At 38.4% G+C, this 18,760-nt stretch overlaps 2 protein-coding genes across 6 annotated transcripts; one reads left to right on the top strand and one right to left on the bottom strand.

The window, feature by feature from the left end:
• The first annotated feature begins 327 nt into the window (after positions 1-327).
• Positions 328-9,907, top strand: LOC143880449 (N-(5'-phosphoribosyl)anthranilate isomerase 1, chloroplastic-like). 3 transcript variants are annotated; one of them, XM_077383469.1, is made up of 6 exons: positions 328-1,403; positions 1,688-1,763; positions 6,538-6,878; positions 6,954-7,117; positions 7,852-8,056; positions 9,496-9,907. In XM_077383469.1, exons 2-6 carry the CDS (start codon positions 1,733-1,735, stop codon positions 9,613-9,615), a joined length of 861 nt encoding a protein of 286 aa, XP_077239584.1. In that variant the 5' UTR covers positions 328-1,403; positions 1,688-1,732; the 3' UTR covers positions 9,616-9,907. The 3 variants fall into 3 exon arrangements, with proteins under 3 accessions (XP_077239584.1, XP_077239586.1, XP_077239585.1); XM_077383471.1 differs by having other exon boundaries at positions 329-1,403; positions 7,852-8,051; positions 9,496-9,905; XM_077383470.1 differs by lacking the exon at positions 9,496-9,907 and having other exon boundaries at positions 329-1,403; positions 7,852-8,218.
• Positions 9,908-12,200: 2,293 nt separating this feature from the next.
• On the bottom strand, positions 12,201-16,884 carry LOC143880447 (Tudor/PWWP/MBT superfamily protein). Of its 3 annotated transcripts, none has more exons than XM_077383463.1 (3): positions 16,727-16,884; positions 12,697-16,639; positions 12,201-12,592 (listed from the first exon to the last, which is right to left on the bottom strand). In XM_077383463.1, exon 2 carries the CDS (start codon positions 16,622-16,624, stop codon positions 12,728-12,730), a length of 3,897 nt encoding a protein of 1,298 aa, XP_077239578.1. In that variant the 5' UTR covers positions 16,625-16,639; positions 16,727-16,884; the 3' UTR covers positions 12,201-12,592; positions 12,697-12,727. The 3 variants fall into 3 exon arrangements, with proteins under 3 accessions (XP_077239578.1, XP_077239579.1, XP_077239580.1); XM_077383464.1 differs by lacking the exon at positions 12,201-12,592 and having other exon boundaries at positions 12,983-13,134; positions 13,199-16,639; XM_077383465.1 differs by lacking the exon at positions 12,201-12,592 and having other exon boundaries at positions 12,983-13,131; positions 13,199-16,639.
• Positions 16,885-18,760: the final 1,876 nt, after the last annotated feature.

Raw genomic sequence — 18,760 nt, 5'->3', positions numbered from 1 at the left:
CAGCTGATCTTTTCATGAATCAGTGTAATTGTCAAAACTTGGTAGTGCGTAGGGGTGCAGCTCGGGTTGGAACTCGGGTCGGGATGGGTTGAGTAAATGGTTCCTCGAGTCGGGATATTTTTATTAAAAAAATTGTCTTCTAGTGTGACAATTTGCAAATTGATATTTGCTTTTGGGTATTTTAGGAAAAAAAAGAAGGGAAGGTGGTGGTTCGAGCTAACTCAGAACTGGTTTTCATAGGGTCGAACAGGTGCGCTCCCGACTCAGTGAGTCAGCTCGGGCAATCCATACATTAGAAAGAACTGAGCTGTCGTTCAAACATCACACCACCCTTAAAGGGCCCCCGAAAAGCTCAGGTTACAAGCTCCCGCTGCGGAACTCAGCTGAACCGATCTTCGGAGATTAATTATATAAAGAGCCAATTTCCACTAATATTTTCCGATGTGGGACTAAAGGACCGATAAAGAGTTTTCGCCTTGAGTTCCCATCATTTGATTTTCCTGTCCTTGAAAGCTTCCCGAATCAGGAACATGAGCACCTGTGCTTTGGCCTTCGTATTGTGGAGGTGCCTGAAGTTCTACAACTAGAGTTTTAATGTCCCGAATCATATCCGGCAGCAGACTAACAGATCGTGTGACATGAGCAACAGTGTTTTCGCCTTCGTCTTGTAGAGGTTCCAGATGTTCTACGACATGAGCTTTATTGTCCGGAGTCTCGCCTTGAAGCTGACCAACAGATTCCATGACATGAACACCTGTTTTTTGGCTTTCGTATTGTGAAGTTGCCTGATGTTCAACAACTTGAGCTTCATTATCTGCAATCTTATCTGGAAGCATACCAACAGAATCTTTGACACTATCAGAATCGGGCTGATCCCCAGATGACTCAGAGGTGTTTGACACAGTGCCCACCACAACTGGGCTCGAATCTACCATAACAACATCTCCCTCATTTGTATTCTCATCAACAGTTTGTAAACCAACAGATTCTTTGACACAATCAGAGTCGGAAATAACGGGATGAGCTTGGGATGACTCAGAGACGTTTGACACGGTGCCCACCACAACCGAGCTTGAATCCACCATAACAACATCTCCCTCATCTGGGTTCTCATCAACAGTTTGTAAACCAACAGATTCTTTGACACGATCAGAATCGGTAATAACAGGCTGATCCTCAAACAACTCAGAGATGTTTGACACCGTGCCCACCATAACAACTTCTCCCTCATCTGGGTTCTAATCAACAGATTGTAAACCAAAACTCTGTTTACTATCAGCAATTGTATTGCTCTCTTCTGCAATATCTTGATTCAAATCAGACAACGACGCTTGAATCTCCCTAGCTACTACGTCACCTCCATTGTGATCTCTGCCTGACAAAGATTCATCGCCTACAGAAAGGTCTAAACCAAGAACCCCATTATTTTCTGCCTAATCTCCAAAGTCTGACTCTTTTCCGAGAAAGACAAATCCTCTTTCCCCTCTTCAATTCCATCTCTAGGATTCAAAACCCCAATTTTCTCATCTTCCAATAATTACATATTGTTTTTTGTAGGTTTCCAAAATTTTCCTGAATCTTTATCAAACATTACCAAATTCTACAAAATTTTCCTTGCCATTTTTTCCTGATTCCAAACTTTATAACTGTGATCTTAAGTGTATTAATCAAATATCATCCTTTGCAGCCACAATCTTCATTCTCAGACTTCTTGAAAAAAAAAGAAGTGGAAATGGGCTTCTGTCTGCCCCATACACAACAGTGTAAGTTACCCATTTTCTTCCCTTCCCAAAATCAGCATTTGGGATATTTTAATTAATGTTGTATTTCTCTTTACCTTCCTTCCTTTGCTATTACTATGAATTGGAACTCCTTTACCTTTGCTCATATATTTTTAATTTTTTTGACTCAAGAAATTGGTGTTATTGTAATGAAAGTCTTACAATCTAAGTAAAAAGCTAACAGTTTGTGTCCTGATTTATGTCTCTCTAACCTGTTATTATCATAAAAAACTGTTTCATTTAGCATAAACAAAAAAGAAAAAAAATATATCTATGATTGATTCATCTGAAGGCTGGATGCAGAAAGTCAAAAGGGCAGATTGTGTTGGTCATAATTGGCCAACGTTGTCAAATGAGTCTGTTTATTGGAATAATTTAGAACAGTTATATCAAGTTTTTGGAGGTTAAGTTATATCTATTTTTTGGGGGTTATATCTTGTTTTTTTGTATATTTGTTTGGTCTTATTTACAGGGATTTGGGGTTTTTCTGCACCACTTTTTTATGTAATAACAGTTGCTTTGCAGATTTCTTTTCATATCTGTTCTCTTCTACATTTCTTGTTTCCGCCAAATTGTTCATTCAATGGATTATTCTTTTTAGATGGGTTCAAAGTTCAGACCATAGTTACCAGGAGCTTCCCACTACTTGGGTGGGAAACTCGCGTTGGAAGCTGAATTCTTCTTCTCGCTTCACAAATTTAGGGAAGCGTGCTTCGTACACGCCTCATACGCTTCCTATTTTGGTGATTCTTTTTTTTTTTCCCTAAAAGTGTGTTTTTTTCCTTTTGATGATGCTAAAAGGAGTATTTAAAATATAAAATCATATCTTAAGTCTCCACTAAAACTTGTGTGGATCTTTTACAGAACTTAAAATTAAATCTACATGAATAAAACATGTAAAACTCTAAATGCCTAAAACTTGTAATCCTAATAAGTCGTAAATTCCTCATTACTACTTGTAATCCTAACTTACATTAACCCTCCATCCCCCACCTACTATAACCTTAGCTCCTTATATATGCTCCTTATTCGCTTCTAGTGAGGCTTATTACATGCTCCATGTAAACTTCTGATGATGCTTCCTACTCGTTTCATTTCTTTATTTTCCTTGAAGCCTTTTGTTTCATTCTTCTCTTTTCTAGACCCCTAGCTTCTCACTTCCAATTGCTGCATCTTTTCTTTTATGGCGTCACTTCTGTTTCCTACTTCGAGTCTTCCGTTCGCTTCCCACTTTGGCAACTATGGTTCGGACAACAAGTCCATTAATAACTCAAAATGGTTTCTGAGCTAGAAAATCGAGTCATTTAGTTTAAACCCTTTCGTTGTAGTTCCATAAGAAGGGTTGCTTGCATATACAACACATTTATAGGCTACTGATATTTGCATTACCATGTTTTTGGAAATGGGCCGAACTCACCTTGTCGTTTATTATTTATAGGCTACTGATATTTGTATTACCATGTTCAGGAGCCTATATATGTATATCCGTGTATGAGAGAGTTACGAAGAAAACTTTGCTTGATCCTTTATGATGTTTGAATGAGATTTTGTCACCCTAAAAGACTTCTGAAACCTGAAATTTAGAAACTGGTTTCTCATATGTTTGAGAAAATCTGTATTTAGAACCAGTTTCCCTTGTAAAATCTGTGACCTAGGGTCGTGTTTTTTGAGCAATTTGTTAGATGACTCAGATCAACCATTGTTTTGATTTGTTGATTAAAAGTGCTTGGTGTTTGATTCTATCAGTATTGTTTTACCACCCCTGCTGATTTTTCTACTTTTTTTAATTTCTTCCACCGTAATAATTGATGTTTGCTAATGAATGATGATATGAACCGAGTTTTGGCATAATGATTTTATTCTTTGATGCTTTTACATCTAGATTAGATATTATACTTAATTGTTAAGTGTAATTTTAGGACTGGTTAAGGTGATTCTTGGCTGTTGAATGTGCTGCTGTACTGTTTTCTCCAATTTAATGAAGTGTGTCAGTGTTGTTTTTATACTATTTTTATTGAAGTTTTTATGATCAAATCACATATTTGGTTTTGGATCTGTTTTAAATTCCTGAAATGACGGGCTTCTCGGGATAGTTAGAGATACTATGAACTATTAGTTGGCCAATGTGAAAAATCCCATTATTCATACAACACCAGTGAAATTGAATGGAATAAATTATCTATCCTTTGCACAATAATTATGATTGATATTTGGAGGTAAATGAAATTTGTGTATCTTAATAGAAACAACCTTAAGCCCAACCTGCTCTTGCCTTACTTTGATGGGTGGCAGGTGACTTTCTTGAGATTTCACATCGTCTGAACTTATTTCTTTCTTCTTTGTTCATGCTTTTTTCTGTTATGCTACATGAATTTACATTTCTTTTTAACTTTAATAAGTTGACTATGGGAACTATTGTAAATATGAGTGAATTGTTATAATAAATAAATGAGAAAGTTATGGATGTGATTAGAAGTTGTCAATGGGTTGCTGAATTTCTAAAAGTTGTCAAGACATTTGTCCCTTACATTATTTCTTTCTTCTTTGTCCTTGCTATTTTTCTTTTATGCTACATGAATTTACATTTCTTTAACCTTAATAAGTTGACTAAGGGAACTATTGTAAATATGAGTGAATTGTTACAATTAATAAATCTAGAGGACAATTAATGCTTGTGAAGAAGAGGGTGTTCGCTCCCAATCCCCGTGAGAATTGAACACGAGACCTTAGACAAGGTTCATGGACCCTTACCACAAACACAACGGTGTAGGATTGGTAGAAAACTAATGGTTCTCTCTACTACTACATCCATTCCATCATATTTACCTTTCTTTCTATTTAACAATTCACCTATGCTATTTTTGCACAACAGAAATTCAGAATCCGACAATGGTACACATAGTACATAGTTAAAATAGAGGAGAGGTAATCCGAAAATGAAAGTCATGCCCTTTGTCACCCTCACTGTACTATGAACCTCACATGTGGATGCTTTTGTGGCCATTTGCGTCTACCTAACGTCTTCAGTCTAGAGTTCGTCAAGCCAATGAACCATCCCTACAATCTCTCACAAGTCACAAGTAATCCTTCTCCCAGATGATTGGCGAGGCTTTGATACCATTAATATTGTTTCCGTGTAGTCAAAATCTAGAGACTTGTAGGATGAGGATGAACTCCATTGAAGGAGAGGAGAGAGATCTGAAGAAGGATTTTGCAGAATGTGATTTAATTCCCAAATCTAACTTCTTTCCAGCTGCATTGACGAAATGTAGATCTGATCTAACCTGTCGACTAGCTCAAAGAAGCATACTTTTTCCTGATCCTTGAAATAACGATGGAAATCCCATTTCTAGTCTGCCATGCCGTTGCACCATGAGAACATGACCGCAACTTTGCAGTTCTTATTCCCCCATAACCTATAAAGTGTGGGATGCTGGTCACAAAGTGGGTTATCCCCCACCCGGCAATCTAACTATAAAGACTGGTACCTTTTTCAAAGTCCTCTAAAGACTCGCAAATAGCTCTCCAAGCACCTGATCCATTGCCTCTAGTTGATTTTTAACACTCCATAAAGAGTTCTGATGACGATGTTTTGCATGGATAACCCTTCTCCACAAAGCTTCATGCTCTCGAGACCTCCAAACTCCAAAGCCATCTGCCAAGGAGAGTGAGAGAGGTTCACCCCTTCAGATTGCCAATGCCTAGCCTACCATACTCTTTCAATCTACTAACACCTCCCAATTGATCTACTAACTCCTCCCAATTGATCATCTGTTCCTTGTCATCCCAAAGAAAATCCTCTAAAGCTTTTCAATCCTTTTGGCTATGGATATATGATACAAAAGAAGATTTGCTAGTGTGGAGCGTGATGCCTCCCCCATCGAAAGGAAATTCTTCTTCCACATAGCTAGTTTTGTTTCAATTTTGTCAACCACCATTACCCAAAAAGCTTTGGACATTGCTCCGATGCCCAAAGGGAGGCCAAGATAAATAATGGGGAGAATCCTAAGTTGTAAATGCTGCTTCATTCTTGTCATATTCCCATCATAAAGGAAATGAGAATCCTAATCTAGAGAGGTGTCTCTAGAAAAAGGAGGAGTTTGGTTTTAATTATTTTAATATTTTTTCATAGATTCTTACACATATCCCACACTCACATATTGTATCTTAAGATTTTAGAACATGGACGATTTCGTGTTGGATCCTCTAAATATCTGATACTCTCACCTCTACACAGGTATCTCAGTTACATAGAGTTGCCCATTTCTACTAACTCTATCCAATGGATACACTGCCCATCCCTACGAACTCTATCCAATAGATACACTTACTTTCATCTCAAAGGCAACTGATCCAACTTAAATGTTAAAATTCAACTCATCCAAATCCTAACATGCTTATAATCATCACTATGATTTGGTTCGCCACACCACTTTTATCCAATAAATGATTCTGTCTAGATCAGCTAGACCTGAGATTGTGACTAAGCTGTATTTTCTTTATGTGTATTTATGATGACATTCTGTCATAATTAGTTTTCCCTACTTGGAGAAAAACTTTCACTTGGAGTGAATAAGTCTTAAATTATGTGATACCCTTTGTATTAATATAAAAGCTATTTTCCCCTGATCTGAATTGGATGAATTGTCTTTCAATTAATATTTTTGTTTCTTTGCATCTTTTATTCATCTTGGATGTTTGGGGCACCCCAAGCCACTTATAGTCATTGTCTCACATAATGCGATATCATTTTCAGACTTACGGACAAGATGGCCGCAGCCTTCAAGAAACAAGCCTTGTATAAAGACAGTAAGAACCTGCATGATATCTCAAGAGTCTTTCAAAAAGACTCATCCTTTAGTTAAGATGTGTGGCATCACATCTGCTAAAGATGCAGCAATGGCAGCTGAGGCTGGCGCTAGTCTTATTGGGATGATTATTTGGCCAAAGTCCAAACGTTCTGTATCCCTCTCGGTTGCTAAAGAAATTTCGAAAGTTTCAAGGGAGTATGGGGCGCAACCTGTTGGAGTGTTTGTGGATGATGATATTAGCACGATATTAAGAGCTTTTGATGCATCAGATCTTGAATTTGTGCAGGTAAATATTAATGTAACCATAGTAGTTAAATGGCATCACATGTCCCTTTGATCATGACAAGTTGAATTTGTACAGCTTCACGGAAATGGCTCTCGGGCTGCCTTTCCAGTTCTACAGCAACAGAGCAGGATAATATATGTTTTGCATGCTGATGAAAGTGGAAATCTCCTCAATCAGATTACCGACGAAGAAAGTTCTTCAGTTGATTGGATTCTGGTGGATAGTGCAACAGGTGGCAGGTCTGAAATATTTACTTGTGTTTTTGTTCCAATATTTAGTCCCTTTTCGTTTAAGGCCCTGTTTGTTTGAGATTATGACAACCGATTGTGAGCCCCAAACCTATTATTGGGCTCAAAATTACATTTAAATTTGAGTCCAATAATAGGTTTAGGGCTGACAATCGGTTGTCATAATCTCAAACGAACAGGGCCTAAGATTATGACAACTGATTGTGAGTGCTAAACCTATTATTGGACTCAAAATTATGTTTAAATTTGCGTCCAATAATCTGTTCAGCACTTACAATCGGTTATCATAATCTTAAGGCCCTGTTCGTTTGAGATTGTGACAATCGATGGTGAGGCTCCAAACCGATTATTGGCTCAAAATTACGTTTAATTTTGGTCCAATAATCGGTTTGGGGCCTCACAACCGGCTGTCACAATCTCAAACGAACAGGGCCTTAGTATGACTTAGATTTCAATGCCTGTATAATGTTTCATATTATCAGCTTGCTCTTAACACATTTACATGCATGCCAAGACTCTCATGTCACATGTGCATTCTGAATTTTTAGTGAATGCTTGCCATGTTATTATCCACTTGAACTTGTTGATTTCTCTTTATCATGGATATTGTGATGTACTTTTGAACTTGATAGATACTGGCTGTCTCAAAGTTGTCTTCTTTTCATCCTACTTACTACTGTATATGAGGGACACATTCAATTTCTCAAATGTTTCAATGCTTGCAGTGGCAAAGGATTCAATTGGGAAAGGTTTAAGTTGCCTTCTATAAGAAGTAAACAGGGATGGCTTTTGGCGGGAGGCATCCATAGCGAAAATGTTTGTGAATGTGTTTCAACTCTTAAACCTAATGGTGTTGATGTGAGCAGCGGCATCTGTGGCCCTGATGGGGTTCAAAAGGATCCATTTAGGATATCTTCTTTCATGAGTAAGGTTAAGTCAATATATTATTGATCATGTTCTTATTTTGTTATTAACTGTTCTTTTAACTCTTCTTTAACTGATATTTGTTGTTATCACCCCTCCTCCTACACCTAAAAAACTAAACAAACACTTCTTACAATATTATATTCATTGCGTCCTATTAGTCTCTCTTCTGTAATGCATATTGGAGACTGAAGATAATTAAGACTAGTTTGATAAAAGCATTGTTATTTGATTATCTTATGCTTTGAGAATTATAGTTGCTTAATTCTATAATTTATTAGTTTGCTAAATGAAAATCATATTTATTTTTTTGCAAATCATGATTAATAACACATATGAGTGTGTCCCATCTCTAGATTTTTAGGGGTTGCTGTTGTGTCGGATACGTTGTACCTGTGTCGACACTTGCCACACTAATCCATGTCCACGGATCATAGCAAAATGATGGAAACACCTTTGAATTTCCATTTTTTTATATTTCACTATTTGCATCATCATTCATAGATTTATAAAACCCTTCAGATTCTATGCCTTAAATAGTAATTGGTTCCCAGTTTGTGCAAATATTTCCCCATGCTCCATAAGGCATATTTTTGCCTCTTCCATTTGGCCCAAAATTTCTTTTCTTCTCGTTACCTATTTTTTCTATTTTTTTTTTATTTAGTTCATGGATGGTTTAAATTTATTTATTTTCCTTTTTTTCATATACATTGCAAAGATTGTGCATTTTTTTTTATCTATGCTTTGTTTCTGTTTTGCTTCTATTTGTTTTGACGACTCGTGTTTTTTGCGCTCTCTCTATTTTGGTTTTCTTGTGATATAGCATTGAGTTTAGGTTCAGAATTCTCTATTACTCACCAGTAGATTCTATTCCTTAAGAAGTTGTGTTTGATGTACGTTTGGGAATTATTATTGTTTTTTATTTTCACTGTGGCTGTTGACATTGAAACAATAAGTTTTATCAATTTTAACAGTAGGTTTTTTATATGGAAATAAAACATTTTACGTACTTAACCTACTAAAAATTTTAATATATTAGATATTATCACCATATTATCATATAAAAGAAATAAAATTAGAATTGATTAAAATATATTAGTGATTTTTTTTTTTTTTTTTGAGGTTAGCCGAAACCAACACTTAGTACCCGTATCAAATTTCGACACTCTGCCCCTTACTCATATGACACAATTGAGAACCCTTTATCATCAATCTTGCCACATCAGTAATTCCTCTAAATTTGCCCACATTTTTATATTTCAGAATATATGATTTCAATATAGCCTGGATTGTTATCACACCACTTATGAGTATAATTGTTATCCGCAATGGACGCTAGCAAATCCCTGAGTATAATTAACACTTATTAAGATAGGAGAAAGAGCCAAAGCCTTGTTTCTACCATGGTTTCAAATTTCAATTAATTAAGAAAGAATTTTTTGTAGGGAAATGATAAATGCGCTCCTTTTCATTACTTCGGACACCCAACTGCAATGTACGTGGCAATCAGGACGGTTGAATCCTTCCCATGCGAAGTACATCAGCCCTTCTGCAGTCATGAATAGGTGCACATTTATAACATCCTTTTTTGTTGTACAAAATTTTGGTATTTTTGGCTGAAATTTTGGGATAGCATTAAATAATAGATAATTTTCAGATTTTTTGGGATTTTTGTTAAATTTCGGACTGAAATTTCAGGTTTACCCCATTTCTAGGATAGTATTTAGACCGTTTCGGGTTTATCCTATTTCGATTTGGGTCTAGACTGAAACCTGAAATTTCAGATTTCGGTCGAAATTTCAAACCATGGTTACTACTACACAGATTTTGAGTCTGTACTCGACTAAACATTTCATGTTTGAATGAATCACATATTTCAGGGGTGAACTTCGGCTACATATTTCATTTCTTCCCTCCTTCCACCAACAATTAAGGGTAGTTTGTTGAACTTACAAAGTGATAAGTGAGACCCTTTGGCATAGGTAGTTGAGAGGCATTCCCACGAATGGGAGTCCCATTATCTAGGCCTTCACTACTTTTTTTTTCCTAGGAAATTGAGGGCACATGAAATTTGTTTTGTTCAGTTAAAAATGTATGAGAAGGAGACATACCACCTTACCTCAAAATCAAAATAAAAGGAAATTACTTGCAACGAATACTAGGGATACCCAGAGAGTCACATCTTAATATACCCCTAGCCCTTCAAGGAAGGTCTTTTCATTGGGCATGTACAATTCTCTTTTCTTTTACCGGCACAATTAGCCAAAACGTTAGCAAACCTAGTTAGCTTCTCTAGTAGCCTTCACCACTGGAAGAATAAAATAGTTGGGCTCTCAACGTCAAAACACCGTTCAACATCTGCTAGTTCATTTTTTTTTCTATTTCTGATTTGAATTTCTTAAGGGGAGTGATATTACCCCCCTCTTAAGTCTAAACAGAAATCGTTAAGGGACATTTCGTGCCTGTTTTTATCCCATGGGGTATCCACACTAAATGATGTAAAATCTTTTTGGCACAAGTACTCCAAAAGCAACAAATGGAAGGGGGGAAAAATGACTATAGGTAATGGGTAAGCACTACCATATTTTGATAATAACACAAACTCACCTTGTCTTTTCCTTTTTAATTGGCTGTTGAGACCTTGTATTAGCTTTTGATAGATGGTTAAATAATAAAATACAAGGTGAGTGTGTCTTTATCAAAACATTGAGTAGCCATAGGTAATAAGGAAAAAATAGTAGAAATTAGGGATTTTTACTAACTTCTCGAATAAGTGGTCCACATTGATATAAGCTTTTCCTCTTGAAAAGAGAAGTCCACTTTGAACAAAGTAAACAATTTTTTTGAAAAAATGTCTAAAACCTGAAATTTTGCTTCAAAATTGCGAAATAGGAACTTTTGATTGCTGAAATGGTTTTATAAGAGCCCCTCGCTTAACTCTAAAACAAGGTATAATTAACAAAAAAAGATATTTTGATTTTACAGTACTGTTCTCTCATGCAAAAGTCGGCCGTAAAATTACCGAGCAAATCCCAAAAACAAAAAAGGAGAAATTTTCATCTTCGTATTGGGGCATTTTGAGTTCCCCTTGCTTTGAGGCCTTCCAACTCTAATGCCTATGAAAGCATTTAATGATAGGGGACGCAACCTTGTGATGACCCAGTTTTTTACTTGGCACCAAAGAGATCAATTATCCCACCAAAGCCAAAAATCCCGATGAAATTGACCCAATAGTTGGTCATTTTCACTAGGGGTGCAACTGGGTCAGGTCGGGTTGAGCTTTTGGTAAAAAATGAATTGGAATCAACCCGAACTCAACCCCATTTTTTAGGTAAAAGCTCAACCTGAATTCCTTAAAATCGACCAAAGTTGCACCCCTAATTTTCACTTACATCGAGACTTAGCGACTGCAAACAGAGAATAGCAGAAGGGACTACAGCTTAGGAATTTTTTTTTTTTTTTTTTTGGGATGATAAGAGTTGCACCCCTCAAAATAAAAGACTTTAAAGATAGAAATTGATAGATTTACACCTCTATTCACGAACACTGTTCAAGAATTTGTATCCTGAATAAAGGAGTTTCAGCATCCCCTGGACTGCAAATGAAATAGCTGACATGCTTGCTAAGAGAGAAGTGGAGAGAGTTTTTATTTGAGGGCCAATCCCTGCCCCATGTGTAGTTTTTCTGTTGTTTTCTCTTTCTTTTAGTAAAGCTAGTTTGGATTATGGTTTAAAATAAACCTTTGGGCCTCACACAATGATTCCTTGCTACCTTTCACTAGACTAAAACCAGTGACAGGTTGACACAAAAAGCCAGAATCATATAGTGAATACCAATTATGGATCTACCATGACATCAACAACCAATCAGTCACAAGCCTTTCTTGATATATACTTCATGGATTCAATCTGCTCCTATTCTCGAATAGCAAATCCATGAATGTAGGCCAGAAACAGGGGTTACATAGAACTGGAATATAGGCTAGACAGAACTGGGCTACATAGCTTCCATACTAATATAAATTGCAGCCAAAGAAGAAACGCACACCATACAAAAGCTAAGATCAGGATGCATTACTGTGAAATTGTGAATTAATAACACCTGCACTATTCCATGGAAATTTCGGACTTCAAACAGGAAGAACAAGCCATAAAAGAAGAGCAGCATAAATCCGATTCAATCAAACCAGTGAGTGGTAACCTTGAGTAAGTTTGAATCACATCAGAAATAAAAGCAAATTAAGAGTAATTCTAAGAATTCTAGGATTGCAAGGTTATTTAAGAATCTTCTAACTTCCTACCACATCATAAGACAATGTATCTGAATAATAGATAAGCTTAAATCCTTTATACAATCTACTGAGGGACAGACTTTCAAAACAGAAAACATGCTGGCCCACAAGTAACTTTGATGATATACAAAGCAAAAGTGAAATCGCAAGCCAACCATAAGACCTAGCCGTCTAATAACTATGTTACCTTAGTAGCCCATTCATCTGATCCACCGTCGGCTGAGAACTCAATACATAGCTAAAGTAGAAACCTACAGTTAGATGAGCATAACTATCACATATATGACACCATTTAAAAAAGGGAAAAAAAAACACTACCAGATGAACGACACTCTCAGAAATGAGGTGAGAATACCTGAAGCTTTCAAACCACTATTTGCAGAGTCTCATCCTTTCCCAGTGGTATAGAAGTCGGGCTGTTCCCCCTCCATTGAAATGCCCTCCATTGAAATTGCATCGTTTGTGCCCTGTGTTGCAGAATGGGGTGAAGATTTAGTCGGGGATGGCAAACACCTGAGCTGGTAACTGACAAGTGCCGGTCCAAAAATGCTGAATTTCCCAGCACTACTGAAAGCAACTTCCGCATCAGAGCGCCTCTTGAACACTACTCTAGCACGGATAGTCTTTCTCATAACTTTTGTTTCTGAGTCTTTCAAGGGTCCATAGCGGCTGAATATGCTGATTAAATCTACTTCTGAAGGAAGAGAATCCGCTTCCGTAAAGCTTAGAATTAGAGCTGTTGGGGAGCTTTCTTCCTCACAACTGTCATCCAAATCGCCTACTTGCTTTCCTGCTGCCAATTCAAGATTTGCATCAGGATTTATATCGGCTACTTGAACTTGGTGTTCAGGGTCTACCTTTGGGCTCGATTGAATAGACTTTGATGGCTTTTTAGAAGACTTTGGCTTCTTTGTTGGGCTCTGCAGCTGAGGTTCTCCTTTTCTCTTGCCTTTGTTACACAATGGTTGCTCTTCAGGATCACATTGTACAGTCCTGTCAGTCCAATATGAGTCTTTCATATCACTGAATTGAAACATTTCATCGGAATCAGACTTAGCCGAATTGGGTGATTCATCAGAATCAGTTTTAATTTCAAATTCTTCCATAAGCTTCTTGGGCCTTGCCGAATTGGAACGACTCCGACAGATAGAGTTCCTAAAACCAGTGAAGACACTGACAATCATTGACAGGAAACTGTATCCTTTCATAGGATCTCGTGCGGCGAGGCAGAGTTGAGAAAGAATCTCCTCTGGAGAAGAATAATCCATAGGATTGGCCGCCCTTCTTTTTCGGGTCTCCACAGGAGTGCGAGGTGAAACATCCACGATAGCTTTACCTCTACTTTGATCTACCTTAGCTGCATTCCTCTGAAACCTTTCACTACTGAACTTAAGGATAGGAGAGGACCCAGTCAGTTGGCTTGCAACTTTACGTATGCAGTCACCAACCTTAAAAGATTTCTTAGGAATTGGAGACTCTGTATCGTCATTATTTAATGAGGAACGCTTTTTATTCTTACTTTGCACTGAGTCGGCGGAGAAGGAATCAATGGCCTTACGTTTCTTGCCGGCAGAGTGTGAAACTGATTTTTGAGCAGCATTTGCATCAACACTTTTGCTTCCACTATTAACAATAGTAGAGCCCTTCTTCCCAGTCATCAGTTCTACCAAGCTTCTTTTTTTCCTGGTATGATCTAAACCATCCTCCGAAAACTGTGCGCGCTTAAGAGATGAACTCTCTCGCCTTTTTGATTTTCTTTTTCCTAAAACTAAATCAACAGGCACCAGAGCCTCGTCCTTAGAAATGATGGTTCCATGCTCAACGATATCATTGGAAGCATTTGTAATAGATGGTGAAGGGTCTGCATCAGTCTCTAATAGTCCAGGTCCATATATATGGAATATAGGCAGTTTGGGATAACCCTTTAAACGATAAAATGCCATCAATTGAGCCTTAGCTATCAAGAGGTCCAGTCTATCACCTCCTTCAGGAGGGGACAGAGCTAATGCTTTAACGTACGCAACAAGTCTATTAGGTTCAAAGGAAGTTACACTCGTAGACCTGCCGACCCCACCTGCGCTAGTTGCTCCCTCTTTAATTCCAGCATTGTCAATTTCCTGACACTTGATGCTGAAACAGGCTTCTTCGGGCAAACACGAGCATGCCAGCCCAAACTCTACACGTCTAGAAACTTCGTCCACTGCACAATCAACGGCATTAAGGAAACCATCGGAATTGCTCTGTTTTTCCATCTGTGGGAAATTCGTTAGAAAAGGCTTTAACTGGGATGCATCGCACCAAGCAAATGTTTGATCCCCAAAATAAGCTACCAAAAAACTCCCCTTTCTCTTATATTTCACTGCTAATTCCGAGGAATCTGAAGGGTCAAATATCTGTCCAGGCCACCAAGGATGGCTCCGCACCTTACCCCAGACCAGATCAGAAACTGAAAATTCACCTTCTTTTTCCTGAGGCAGGTGGTAGCTGGCACGGTGCTCTTTCTTAATAGAGGCCTTCCCATGACTTGAAATCAAACGTTTCACAGTTTTTGTCTGTGCTATTTCGGGCAATTCTTGGGCACCAATGTCTGCGATTGGTTCCAGAACATCCATCATTTCGGTCTCAGCAGCATCCTCCTCCGTAATATCAGTTGCTACATTCTCATCTGATGTTGAGAACTTCCCTTCAGCTCCCACCTCTTTGATCTCGACTTCTTTGTTATCACACTCATCTGGTGGAGAAACCTGTGCCTCGGTCACTTCAACACCAGAATTCAAGCTTTCATCTGCATTACGAGAAGCATCCAAATCTACCACTCTACTACCCACAAGCTGATTCTCACTAAACAGAGAAACCCCAACTTCAGAAGGATCTTGCTTTTCATCTGGGTTTTGGGGCACAGAAACATCACTTCCCATACCATCACCTCCAAATGTCTGAGTTTCATCAGGAAAATTGCAATCTCCATTTTGAAGCCTGCCATTCTCCGAAACACATATTTCAACTTGAGTTCCCATCATTTGATCTTCCTGTCCTTGAAAGCTTCCCGAATCAGGAACATGAGCACCTGTGCTTTGGCCTTCGTATTGTGGAGGTGCCTGAAGTTCTACAACTAGAGTTTTAATGTCCCGAATCATATCCGGCAGCAGACTAACAGATCGTGCGACATGAGCAACAGTGTTTTCGCCTTCGTCTTGTAGAGGTTCCAGATGTTCTACGACATGAGCTTTATTGTCCGGAGTCTCGCCTTGAAGCTGACCAACAGATTCCATGACATGATGTTCAACAACTTGAGCTTCATTATCTGCAATCTTATCTGGAAGCATACCAACAGAATCTTTGACACTATCAGAATCAGGCTGATCCCTGGATGACTCAGAGGTGTTTGACACAGTGCCCACCACAACTGGGCTCGAATCTACCATAACAACATCTCCCCCATTTGTATTCTCATCAACAGTTTGTAAACCAACAGATTCTTTGACACAATCAGAATTGGAAATAACGGGATGAGCCTGGGATGACTCAGAGGCGTTTGACACGGTGCCCACCACAACCGAGCTTGAATCCACCATAACAACATCTCCCTCATCTGGGTTCTCATCAACAGGTTGTAAACCAACAGATTCTTTGACACGATCAGAATCGGTAATAACAGGCTGATCCTCAAACAACTCAGAGATGTTTGACACGGTGCCCACCATAACAACTTCTCCCTCATCTGGGTTCTCATCAACAGATTGTAAACCAACACTCTGTTTACTATCAGCAATTGTATTGCTCTCTTCTGCAATATCTTGATTCAAATCAGACAACGATGCTTGAATCTCCCTAGCTACTACATCACCTCCATTATGATCTCTGCCTGACAAAGATTCATCGCCTACAGAAAGGTCTAAACCAACAACCCCATTATTTTCTGCCCTAATCTCCAAATTCTGACTCTTTTCCGAGAAAGACAAATCCTCTTTCCCCTCTTCAATTCCATCTCTAGGATTCAAAACCCCAATCTTCTCATCTTCTAAACGATCTGCCTCCTCTAAGACATGATCTTTCGGATCTTCTTCAGGAACATCAGAATCATGAAACAGCGTTTCAATCAGATCCTCTCTTCTTTCAAAAACCCTAGAATTCTCATTAGAAAAAGAGGGTTCCGTTAGGGTTTCAGATGCAGACTGTTCTGAAACCCTAACCTCCGTGGTCTCATGAATAGAGAAGTCCAAATTCAGGTTGAGGCCGTGAGAAGCTGCCGCCTCGCCAGTGGGGGAGAGATTTGAGGACATGGAGAAGGAGAAACCCTAAAAACCCTAATTGTGTCAAAATAGAAACCCTAGATTTGGAGGTAGATCTAGATGTAAAGAAAAAAGGAAAATAAGTGAGCGTACCTCGTCAAAAGACAGATAAGGAGTCCGGCTTCTGTTTTTGGTTGCTGCTTGTATGAGAGAGTAAAAGATGGAGGTTTTCAGACTTTATTTTTTCTTCTGCTTCTCCTCTTCCGAACAAAATATAATAGAGAGCTTTGAGAGTTTTGGAAATTGGTTGCACGTTCCACACAAGTACGAAGTAAAATGACGTCATTTTTTAAGTAAACACTAAAAGTGCGCTCATAAATTCGCCCCCTGCCATAACTTATCCGCCCCTTTTACACAATCTCTCTCTCTCTCTCCCTTACATGAATAGTTGTTGGGGCCAACACTTTGATTTGTTTAAATGTTTGAATAAGGTAGGCCCCATTCATACTTATCCTCAGCCGGTATTTTTCTAGTATTACTGCCAGATGATACAAGTCGATTTGATGGGTCCCAACAATACATAAAGAGAAATTGTACGATGAAAGACTGTATAAACATGTAATAGTGGTATTTAGTGTAAGGGCATTGCTAGTGTCCATCGCTAAGGGCATTTTGCAGCTGGTCATGTCAGACCAGCCACCTCTCGTGAATGGAGACAACAGCTTTTGTCTCCATTTACGAGGTGGCTGGTCTGACATGTGACTGACGAGCCGTCCTTTTGCGGTGGATCCTAGCAAAATCTTTAGTGTAAATATGTAAAGGTCGTATGACATAACTACCGCCCTTGATATTTGATTCAACATCAGCTCCTCAAAAAGTGAGCTGCTAATTGGATCAAATAGCAAGGATAGGATGATCGGAACGTGTCCATACGGCCCTTCGTGGTATAATCTCTCCAACACAAATTGGTTGCTCTCTCTCTCTCTAAATCTTTGAACAAGGTGAGATTATATATGGTGCAAGCCCTTATAGTCCCTTATTTTTCAAAAAGTACTGTCCGGACCACATCATAGGATGATCCAAACTGTCAATAAGATGGAACACAATGTAAATAGGTTGTTCCCCAAAAATCATTTCCATGGGATGATCCCAACCCTCGATCTATAATATGTAGTTGTGTTCAATCTTATTGAAGGTTTGGGTCATCCTATGATGTGGTCCGTACAGTACTTTTTGAAAAATAAGGGACTATAAGGGTTTGCACCATATAAGAACTTGAACGAGGTAGCCCCACCCATACTTAATCTCACAAGGTTTTATATGGTTCAAGCCCGCATAGTCGAGTATTTTTCAAAATGGACTAAACTGTACTGTCCACGCCATAGGATGATCCAAACCGTCCATTTGAGGGGCCACAGTATTAATAGGTTGTGTCCCAAAAAATCATTTCCAGGGATGATCGTCTAACCCTCCGATCTATAGAGAAACTACATGTTATGGAAACCTATATAGATAAGAGGGTTGGGACTTGGGATCAACCTATGGAAATGATTTGGGGCACAACCTATTTACGTTGTGGCCGATCGAAGGACGATTTGGGTCATCCTATGGTGTGGGCCGTACAGTCCATTTTGAAAAATGCTTGACTATACAAGCTTACACCAAATAAAAACTCTATTCTCACAACCAATACTCTCTCTTCTATCTTTGAGCAGAAACCCTTAGTTGGGCTCAAGAATGAATGTTTAGATCTTTGAAGGGAAAAACTATTTACATTGAAGCTCAACAAATGAATGGTTTGGATCTTTCTTTCTAACAAAGTGACCCAGTGAATTTCCTAAAAAAATACTCGTTGTAGGATGTACATGTAGGTGAGGTAGGCCCATTTATATTGCATCTGTTCGAAAATACAATTAAGTCCACCCTTTTCGAAGATCCAAACCTTAGTTGTTGGGTATTAGTATTACTAGATTGTGCCCCTAAAAATCAGCTCCATTGGATGATCCTAAGCCTTTAATCTGTAGATAAACTACACCCTATAGAAATCTCGATAGGTTGAAGAGTTAGGATATTTACGTTGGGGATATACATATTAATTTATTAGAAAATTCATCTACATAAGGCGGAGATGAAAGGCGTTAAGAGCAACAGTTCATGATCGCTTCCCTAAATTGTAATAGAAGAAGA

The sequence above is a fragment of the Tasmannia lanceolata genome, unplaced genomic scaffold, assembly GCF_043159265.1.
Source record: "Tasmannia lanceolata isolate RefF3 unplaced genomic scaffold, GAP_Taslan_0.1 ptg000006l, whole genome shotgun sequence".
In the NCBI taxonomy this organism is placed as follows: domain Eukaryota; kingdom Viridiplantae; phylum Streptophyta; class Magnoliopsida; order Canellales; family Winteraceae; genus Tasmannia; species Tasmannia lanceolata.
Note: the sequence above shows the minus strand (reverse complement) of the source record. Positions and strands in the feature narration are given on the sequence as shown.